This window comes from Phocoena sinus, chromosome 16 (assembly GCF_008692025.1).
Source record: "Phocoena sinus isolate mPhoSin1 chromosome 16, mPhoSin1.pri, whole genome shotgun sequence".
In the NCBI taxonomy this organism is placed as follows: Eukaryota; Metazoa; Chordata; class Mammalia; order Artiodactyla; family Phocoenidae; genus Phocoena; species Phocoena sinus.
In genome coordinates, this window is record NC_045778.1 from 54790285 (window position 1) to 54800600 (window position 10316).

A 10316-nucleotide genomic window follows, 5' to 3' on the forward strand; every position below is an offset into this window, starting at 1 on the left:
CTAATGCTGCAGTGCTTCACTAGGGGGCGCTGTGGGACCCCAGAGAGGCAAAGGCCCGCGCGAGCTGCGGGCAAAGAAGCAGGCGGCTGCCCTTACCTCCACCCACTGCCTGGCACTCCAGCCCAGATGAGGCAGAGTCTTGCCCCTTCCCAGAGCAGGCAGGGCCTTTTCATGGGACGGCCTGGGGATGCGGGCTTACCTTGGGTCCCCACATTTGGCCTTTAGGCTCCCTCACTGGCACTGGCTGGGCAGGGTTTCCAGGCGTCCAGCAGGTGGCACCGCCATCAGGGCTAAGGGCAGCCAGCGATCCTTTGTGCAGCGCGGCTGCCCGGCCCATCTGGGCCTCAGCACTCAGGACAGAGGCTGGGCAGGCGCCTTCCTGCAGTCCTCGCTCTCACTCCCGGGGCACTGGGCCCTCCGGCTCCAATAGGCCAGGGGTTGGGGGGTGGCAACTGTCCCTGCCGCCTCCTGCTCCTCGGGGCTGCCTGGGGTGAAGGTGACAGGTCGGGAGGCGGCTGGAGAATTGGGCCGGTGAGCTCATGGCAGAGGCGCCTAGCAGGGCGGGGGTGGGAGCCCTGGCATATAAAGCCCCTGGGGCCCCGGGGCCTGCAGGGGCGGGTTGCTCACGGTGCCATGGCGGGCTCCGAGGAGGTGCAGAGGGCCACGGCACTCATCGAGGAGCGGCTGTCACAGGAGGAGGAGAATGAGGTAGGGCGGGGTGTGGGGCCCAAGGGGGTGCTGAGGAGACCCAGCTCTGCTGTCAAGGGAAGGAAGAGCCTGGCTGCCGTACCTGGAAGGAAGGAGGACAGGTGTCCCCAGGGGCCCAGCTGGCTCTACTGCAGGGTGCTCCTGAGAGGGGGCTGCTGGCAGTGGGAGACGGGGGCTTCAGCCCCCAAATCTGAGAGACAGTGGAGTGGGCGAGCCAAGCTGGGTTCCTCGAGACCCTGTCCACCCACCTGGGCCTCGAGGAGACAGGCTGAGCTGCACAGAGCAGGACAGCTGGGATGCTGCCTGCAGCTTGGGGCCCTGAGATCCCCCCAGCTGCCAGCTGGGAGGCTGGGACAGGAAAAACTCCAGTGTTTGATAAAGACGGGGAGCAGAGTGAGAAAGGGATGCTGGCAAAGGAAGCATGGGTTTTCTAGGACCACCAGCCACACCCGGGGAGGCGACTGGGCATTGGGGCTCCGGGCAGTTGTATTTTCTCTGGAATAAAGAAGTCGGGCAGGGGGGTGCGGGCTGGTCCTACTCTTCATGTTATGGAGATGAATACTTCACCTAGAGTCTACTCTTCCAAGAGCCCAGTGCTGGGAGGAATGAGAGGCTCAGGAAGGTCAGCCCCTGCCTCCTCTTTACCAGCTCTGTGTTCATTTTAGCCGACATCTGCCAGGTGCACGGTCAACTAAGAAACAAGGCAGAGTGGAAAAGGGTGAGATAGAGGTGTAACTCAGAAGCGAAGGAGCACAAAGGGTGGGTGAGGCATGCCGACCGTGGGCCCTCGAGGACTTCTCTGTGGACAGGAGGGCATTTGAGCCAGGCCTTCAAGGATGGCCCTTGAAGGATGGAGGTCAGGAGGGTGGAGAGTGTTCCAGGCTAAGGAAACAACAGGCGCCTGTCGTTGGGGTGAGTGGAAGCACGATTGTCGGGAGAAAGTCTGGCAGGAGGGGCTGAGGCTGGGAAGGGAGACAGGGCACAAACCAGACAGTGAGGACCACGTGAAAGATACTTATTCTGGGGGCCGTGGGGAGCCACTGCATGTTGTTGAGTGAGGTACGGTGGTGCCACCTGACCTGTTTGGGGAAGGCAGCTCTGACAGCCCTGAGAAGGACTTGGAGGGGGAAAGACTGGCCCTAACAGGAATGGGAGGGAGGAGATAAATCAGTGTAAATGTAGACTCCATTCAAAAAAGGAAGAGTGACTGAATGGAGGTGAGGAAGAGGGAAGGGTCAGGACGCTGGTGGAAGAAGAGATGAGGGCTAGGGAAGGGGGAGGGGAGGTTTGGCTGGGAAGGACCTGGACTGAGCCTGCTGAGTCCCCACCGGCGCATCCCTGGATCTCCAGGAATGCCATTTCTCACTCCCCCAAGGGCATGTGCACCAGGGCCAGGCAGGGGAGTCATGTTGCTGGGCCATTTCTGGAATGCTGCCACTGGACACAGAGACCTTCAGCAAGGGGACACGGAACAGTCCTCATCCATTCATTCATCCAACAAATATAGCGGCAGGGCTGTCAGGGCCCCGGGTGCCCACAGAGCCACCCTCACCACTGCTGCCTCCTACATGCCAGGCACCGTGCTACGCATTGGATAGGCATTCTCTCATTTCCTCTGTGCAACCATCTATGAAGTAAGGTGGAAGTTTTGTTGGGTTGTGTTTTACCGACAAACACCCAATTCAATAAACATTTCTTGAGCACCTACTGTATGCCAACCTACAGAGACAAATCTGAAGCGAGGAGCTATGGAGTCTGGGTAAGGCGTGGGCAGGCGTTAGAGTCCCCAGTTGTTCCCACCAGGCCCCAGCCCAGCAGCATTCTTAGAGGAGAACCGCTGTTCAGCCTGCACCCGCTTCATGGGGTGGGTAGGGAAGGAGGGTCTTGGAGACCAGCCCAGGGGCTGAGGCTCTCTTGCAGGGGCCTTACTGGGCTAGGTCATCACTGAGGACTTGGAGGTGTGCAGAGCTGCTGAGCCCGCCTGCCACCATCCGTGAACTCATTCATTCATTTATTCTCCAAACATTTGCTGAGCACCTACTGTGTGCTAACTCTTGTCATCGGTGCTGGGGATGCCAAGATGATTAGGACCAAGCCCACTCTAGATGCTCCAGGAGCCCAGCCAGGGCTCCACATGCAGTAGTAGCTGAAGCCCTAGGTGATCTTGTCCCCGGGTGAGGGTGCAGCGTTTCAGGCGAGGCTGGCACTGGGGAGACCTCAAACCATGTAAGCCTGACATGGAAGGGAGATGCCAGTGGGCAACAGAACATTCGAAATAAAGACCTGGAAAATCAGCCCTCAACTGACACTTGAAGAGTATAACACCGGAGCTCGGTGTCGAACGACAAAGGCAGCTGAGAGCTCTGTAAGGGAGATCATTCCTCCCCAGCTGCCACCTGTACTCAGCACTCTCCAGCCTGGATGAATGTTTCCGGTACATGGGGACTTCAGAGATAGGGGCGCCAGCACTTAACAAAGAGTGTTTTCCTTTAGAAGAGAGGAAGCGGCCATGAGGAAGTAGTCCAGGCAGGTTGGAGCTACAAGTGGGGAGGAGACTTGGACAGAGTTTCCCCCATATTATTAAAACGAGAATAAGGTTAATACTTAGAGTTCACATCAAGCTGAGAGCTGGGGAGCTGCGGGTTCCACCCCTCAGGTTCCCTGAGAGCAACAGTTTCCATGCTCTAGGATTTCACGGATCAGTAAAATCTGAGGGAAAGAAGTTGGTAACTGACAGAGCTGCCAAATTTTTGTATTGTCAAGTAAGCCCACTAAAAAAAAAAAAAAAACTATCATCTCAAGTATTTCATCAAAGTGAATTTTAAACGCCAAAAAGAAAAAAAAACCAAAACCTCAGTGCTTGAAAAAAGTGAGTATGTTTAATTTCATGAAAACTCATTCCAGTAGCCCTTAATCCTGTTTTGCTGGGGACACACGGCAGTCAGTACACAGGTGTTTGAACTGGGGTTGGGGCCAGGGAGGCTGGCTCTGACCTGGGGCCTCCTGGACCAGACAGGAGTGGGGCAGATGACGGGCTGGGAGGTCACACAGGAGGAGGTCCTTGGGGTCCTTGAATTTGTTGTGGGCGAGGCTATCTGGCCCCCGAGGCACTGCAGGCAGGCCCGGAACCCGTCCTGTCCTTGGCTCACCAGAAACTCAGAGGAACCACCACCCATCAGAAGCTGCCCATGGAGATGCTGGTGTTGGAGGATGAGAAGCACCACAGGCCTCAGAGTCCATCCTTACAAAAGGTTAAGGTAAGTGCTAGGAGAACCTAGTATCTGCACGCTCCGGAGACAGACAAGGCAGTTATGGCCTTGCCCCTCCTGGTGCTCCTCCAGCAGCTCAGCACCCCTGCGAGATGTTAGCGATGCAGCATCTCGGCCCCATCTCATACTTGTAAAGGAGAGCAGAATATGCCACCCCCAAATATGCCACTTTGGCATACTGATTTTTTTTTTTTTTTTCTTTTTGCGGTACACGGGCCTCTCATTGTTGTGGCCTCTCCCGTTGCGGAGCACAGGCTCCGGACGCGTAGGCTCAACAGCCATGGCTCACGGGCCCAGCCGCTCCGTGGCGTGTGGGATCTTCCCGGACCGGGGCACGAACCTGTGTCCTCTGCATCGGCAGGCAGACTCTCAACCACTGTGCCACCAGGGAAGCCCCATACTGATTATTTTTAATTAAAGTTATCTGAGAAACAGCCAGTGCATGAAGGACACTCTGACCCTCCTTTGTTCCCCTGAAAGTAGTAAATAAATCTGCCATGGGAAGTTACCCTCCTTATATCAGGAAAGTAGAAAGCTTCCTTATCACTAGATCTCAGGAATTCAGGGCTGAGAAGGCTATATAAACAAAACTTGTTTCTTCACTAATTAGTTCCTCCAAAAACAAACTCCTTTGTCTTTTCAATGTGGCACAAATTGTTTCTTTGTCTAAAATGTGTAAAAGCTGCCTGCTTTGGTCACTTCTTTGAGTCTCATATTTTTATGGACTACCATACATATGAAATTAAATTTGTTTTTCTCCTATTAATCCGTCTTACATCAATTTAATTATCAGACCAGCCAAAGAACTTAGAAGTGAAGAGGGGGGAAGTTTTCCTCCCCACATCTGCTAAGTCAGAATCTGCATGTGTACGAGATCCCAGGGGACTCATTTTGGAAGCTGCAGTGATGGGGCAGCCATACAACAGGGCATGATGCAGGTGTTAGTGGGCTGGGGGAGGCTGTGTGTGCTGACAGGAGACATCTGCACGCTGATAAGAGAAAAGCAGAGTTTCCAGACCACTGTGTGGAGTTTGATCCCGTAGGAAAGGGCATCAACCAAGCTATGATAGAAGTTCCTCTGGGAGAGAAGGGCTTTCTCTTCAGAGCTTTTATGTTTCTGTATTACTTTTATGGCCAGAGAGAGAGAGAGAGAGAGAGAGGCAGGGAGGGACGGAGGGAGGGAGAGGGAGAGAATTGCATGGAGAGATGAGAATTCGTACCCTGTTCTGGAGGCCTGGGCTAAGAACTGCCCTTGAGATTTCTTCATCAACTCCCCACTCTATGTGGAGCCTTGGAGCTGGGCAGCTCCCAAGCAGCCCCCTCAAGCCCCCTGTGCATCTGTGTCTGTCTCATTGGCTTCACCTAGTCCTAGGCGGCAGAGCTAGACCTGGATTCTTTCTCCCTTGAGAGGCTCTCCCTGTCCTCCACCTCCAGCCTAGCTCAGAGGTCCCCAAGCCCCACATTCTGTGCCCCAGTGCGGGGCTTGATTGGCTATCCCCACGCAGGGTCAAGAGCGCGTGCGTAAAACATCCCTAGACCTGCGGAGGGAGATCATCGACGTGGGTGGGATCCAGAACCTCATCCAGCTGCGGAAAAAACGCAAGCAGAAGAAGCGGGAAGCCCTGGCAGCCTCCCAGGAGCCACCTCCAGAGCCGGAGGAGATCGTAAGGGTCCTGGGGAGGACACCTGTGTGGGCAGGGGAGGACACCTGTGTGGGCAGGGGAGGCCGGGGAAGGGGGAATGGCTCAGATCACAGCGGAGCGGCCCCCAGGGACTGCATTCGCTCTCTCCAGGCTGGCCCCGTGGACGCGGAGACATTCCTGAAAGCGGCGGTGGAGGGGCAAATGAAGGTCATCGAGAAGTTCCTGGCGGACGGGGGTTCCCCCGACACCTGCGATCAGGTGATGTTCCCATCGGGCCCTGCACCTGTGCCGGCCTCCCTTTCAGAGCTGATGCCTGCACCCCGCCCGCTTGTGCATTCTTTGAGAAGAGGCGTGGGTGTCCTTTGGGAGGGGGCCCCTCAGAAGATGTGGGATGCCCCCTTCCCCACACAGGAGTTTTTCTAAATCCTTAGACCCTTTCCAACTTGAACCACCTCCAGAGTAATAAACACCTGGATTTTTAGGGGAAAAAATGGAATGGAATCAAATACAGAGTCCAAGACCAGGAGATTTGGACTCAAATCCCACCTGTACCACTCCCTAGTTCTGTGACCTGTGGCTGGGCCCGTCACCTCTCTGTGCCTGTTTCCTTCTTCGTAAAACTGGCTCCTCCCCTCAGAGCACGTTATGGGGATCAAATAGAATATTAGTGCTTCAATACATATTTATCGAATGAAAACACTATTAAAGCACGTGCTTGGATATGATATTTTGTGTTGCATTGTATATCATCACACTTTTAACAATTATTTTTATCTTATGGTTAAAATATATAAAACATGAGACATGCCAAATAAATTTTAAGTGACAACTCAGCGGCATTAATTACACTTATAATGTTGTGCACCCATCCCCACGATTTTCAAAATGTTTCCATCACCCGTCATACTTCTTTTTGTTTTCCCTGAAACTGCCTCTTTCATACTTTGTAGGATGCTCTCTCGAGATCGTATCCTGGGATTGAGCAAATTAATGGTCACCCCCTTCAGCCTGCATTATTGCAGGCTTAGACTACATGTCCTTTCCACTTTTTAGATTCCAGAGTTTTAGTCCTCTTGGTCTATCTAAGCATCTCCTGCCTCTGTGTTGTGCTAGGAGCACAAAACCAAAAAGACCAGGGTTGACAGTAGCTGGGAGACTGCTGCACAACCGGATCATTAGAATATGGAAAGATATGCCCTCTGGCCTGAGTGTGTCAAGAGACCAAAGCAGAAAGCCGACTGCATTGGACAGGAAGTTCATTCCCTGCTTGAATCAGTAATCAGGGTGCACCTGCCCATCCTGGCCCTGGGCAAGGCACTCAGGGGAAATAGTCAAGTAAGACTCAGCTTGCCTTTGACTGTCTATCACAGTGGAGGGTTGTCTGGACCCCTGGGACAGCTATGGCCTAGAGGTTTCAAGAAGTCGATGACACTTGAGCTGCATCTTCATGGAGTTACAAGAATTCATCAAGCACTCACAGGGAGTACGGGCGAAATGGGCATTTGGGCACAGGCAACGTGTGTTTAGGGGGCAGTGAGAAGGTCAGAGTCCACAGAGCACAGGAGGCCTCCAAGGCTGGTCCAGATAGAGCATGAAGGAACCGGCGGAACATGGAAGATATGGGGACCCGGCACAGGGGTCAGAATAGGGCTGGGATAAGGCCTGGGCTCAACTTGGGTGGGCGATGGGCTCAGGCCTGGGGCCAGAGTTTAGGCCCTGACAGTTTCTCTGGGGACAGTTCCACCGGACAGCACTGCACCGAGCTTCCCTGGAGGGCCACATGGAGATCCTGGAGAAGCTTCTAGAGAGTGGGGTCACTGTGGACTTCCAGGATCGGGTGAGCAAGAGGCCAGGTATTGGGTGAGGGGCAGGAGGTGGGTCCAGCACTCATAGACTCCCTATCCCTGCAAACCTCCAACCTGGGACATAAACAAGCTGCCTCAGGGGCCAGGCTCCACCTCTAGTATGTTGTATGACCTTGGTGGGGGGGGGGCCCATCTCCTCCCTGAGCCTCCTCTGTAAATCTGGCTTGGACGAGATGGAGCCCGAGGGTTCTTCGGCTCCACTGCATCCGTTGCTCAGTCATTGGAGTGGCCCTATCCTTCCCTGGATATCTGCCTGCCCTCTTGGCTGGGGTCCTTTCCCCCAGGGCACTTTCTTCCCTGAAGCTCTGCAATTAGGCTCCACCCTTCCTTTCTAGCTGGACTGCACAGCCATGCATTGGGCCTGCCGTGGGGGCCACTTGGAGGTGGTGAAGCTTCTGCAAAGCCGGGGAGCAGACACCAATGTGAGGGATAAGGTGAGGCCATAATGCTCACAGATGTTGGGGTAGCAGGGCGGAGGGGTGGGGGGGAGAGAAGCAGAGAGCAGGAGGGTAGTGAGCTAGTCTGGTTTCTGGAGTGGCTGCAGAGCCCAGGGATGGGTCCTTGCCATCAGCTGCAGCCCCTTGGAGACCACCATCTGGGAATGGGAGGAAGAGCAGAGGAGAGGGGAGGAGAAGAGATCCACTAGCTTGGCGGCTTTGGAACCACCCAAAGATGCAGGATTTGTTCACCCATGCCGTCGTTCATCATCCTTCTATCTGTCTATCTATCCATCCATCCATTCATTTATTGATCTGTTCACTTACTTATTCATCCACCATTTTTAATTCACTCAATCCTTTGTATATAACCTTGAACAAGTGACAGCCTCTGAGCCTCTGTTGCTCATCTATAAAATGTCTTATAGGGTGAGAGGGGAATCATAGAAGTCTTCCCCGAGGAGGTGGCATGTCACGCCTTAGAGCTGATCATCAGATAGGGTGATGGGAAATTACAGCGTTCCCTGCCCCTCCTTGGGAGAAGGATTAGGCTAGAGTTAAGACAGCCGCCTCCCAGAGGCATCACAGTCCAGGTCCCTTCAGCCAGCATCTCCTGATTCCTCCCCACCCAGCTGCTGAGCACCCCCCTGCATGTGGCAGTCCGGACGGGGCACGTGGAGATCGTGGAACACTTTCTATCCCTGGGCCTGGACATCAATGCCAAAGACAGAGTGAGTGTCTGGGTTCCTTCACGCCCAGCCCCACCATAGGGGGCTCCATATGCCCCCTGAGGGCTCCCACATGCCCCCGTGGGCCATGCTGAATGTCTCACTGGTTCTAGGAAGGGGACAGTGCCCTGCATGACGCCGTGAGGCTCAATCGCTACAAAATCATCAAACTGCTGCTCCTGCACGGGGCTGACATGATGAGCAAGAACCTGGTAAATTCACTCCTTTCCTGATTCAGTAAACAGTGTGCGCTGCCCTCCCAGGCCCTGTGCTGGGCACTCGGAAAAAAGACAGAACTGAGCAGGACTCGGCCGGCCTGCCCTTGGGGCAGTGTCACAGTGGAGGGTTTCTCTGGGCCCCAGGAAATTGGGGGCCCACCCGGCTTCCCAACTCTCTCTATGCTTCTCTACATCCAGAAAATCTAAGTGGAGAAAACAGCCAGGAAGGGACAGGAGGAGGATTTCCCAAAGGCCCCCAAGTAGACCACAGGCGGTCCTAATGTCCAGGCTCAGGGAGGCCAAAATCGTGGAGGGACAGAGCCGGAAGGAAGCTAAGCACTCAGTCAGCACGATTGTTCCTAGCACCCTGTGTTGGCTCCTGTGGTCCTCCAGTTCCTTTAGGAACCTATGTCCCCCCCATCCAAGCTCTTCTTTGGGGCCCAGAGCAATCACAGAAGAGAGGAGAATTGGGTAAGGGGGGACCTTGACTCAGGAAAGGCTGGGGGGTGCAACATAGGGGTAGGGGATTAAGAGGTACAAACTGTTCTGTATGATAGCAGCTACAAGGATATATTGTACAACACGGAATACAGCCAATATTTTATAATAACTCTAAGTTGTAACTTACATAATATTGCACATCAACTATACTTCAATGTTTTAAAAAAAGCTAGCTATATGAAAGAAAAAAGAGAGGCTGAGGAGATAATGGGGAAGTTAGGAAGACAAGGGGAAGGTGTAAATGAGGGCTTCTCAACTTCACGCGTTTTGGGCGGGATAATTCTTTGTCGTGGGGGGGCTGTCCGTGCATTACCGGATGTTTGAGCAGCATCCCTGGCCTCTACTCAAGATGCCAGTAGCATCCCCTCCTCCAGTGTCATAACCAAGAATGTCTCCAGACATTGCCAGTTGCTCCCAGTTGGGAACCACTGGCGTAGATGAGGGCACCTCTTCGTACAGACTTCTGAACGGTGACTAGATATCCTCTTGTTTCCCCCAGGAAGGAAAGACCCCCACGGACCTGGTGCAGCTCTGGCAGGCTGACACCCGGCACGCTCTGGAGCACCCGGAGCCGGGGTCAGAGCAGAACGGGCTGGAGGGGTCTGCCGAGAGTGGGCGGGAGACCCCCCAGCCTGTGCCAGCCCAGTAAACGACTGTCCCAGCCCAGCCAGGCACCTGGCCTGTCCCCTGCGTACAGCCGGAGGGTCATAAGAATGGCCCCCAGAGCTGAGGACCGCACCATTCCTCTGTGTTTGCCCCGGGAGCACCCACAAGCTACCGCAATTTTTTAAAAAAAGTCATTTTTGCTGTGTGTGATGTTCATTTCTATTTGTGCCTGAAACATTTAGGAATGAAGGAAGACTGGGGACAAGGGTGGGCCCAGGCAAGAGGGGAACTTGGAGCCCTTTGGCCCCCCTGAGCCAGCCCTGCGGCTTTTCCTAACAAGG

At 54.4% G+C, this 10316-nt stretch overlaps 1 protein-coding gene across 1 annotated transcript; it reads left to right on the top strand.

The window, feature by feature from the left end:
* The first annotated feature begins 512 nt into the window (after window positions 1-512).
* On the top strand, window positions 513-10174 carry ANKRD2 (ankyrin repeat domain 2). Its single transcript, XM_032609056.1, is given in 10 exon segments — window positions 513-617; window positions 619-708; window positions 3861-3965; window positions 5483-5641; window positions 5771-5878; window positions 7359-7457; window positions 7821-7919; window positions 8555-8653; window positions 8764-8862; window positions 9869-10174. Coding segments are annotated over 10 exon segments (1086 nt in total). The 5' UTR covers window positions 513-539; the 3' UTR covers window positions 10019-10174.
* The last annotated feature ends 142 nt before the right edge of the window (window positions 10175-10316 follow it).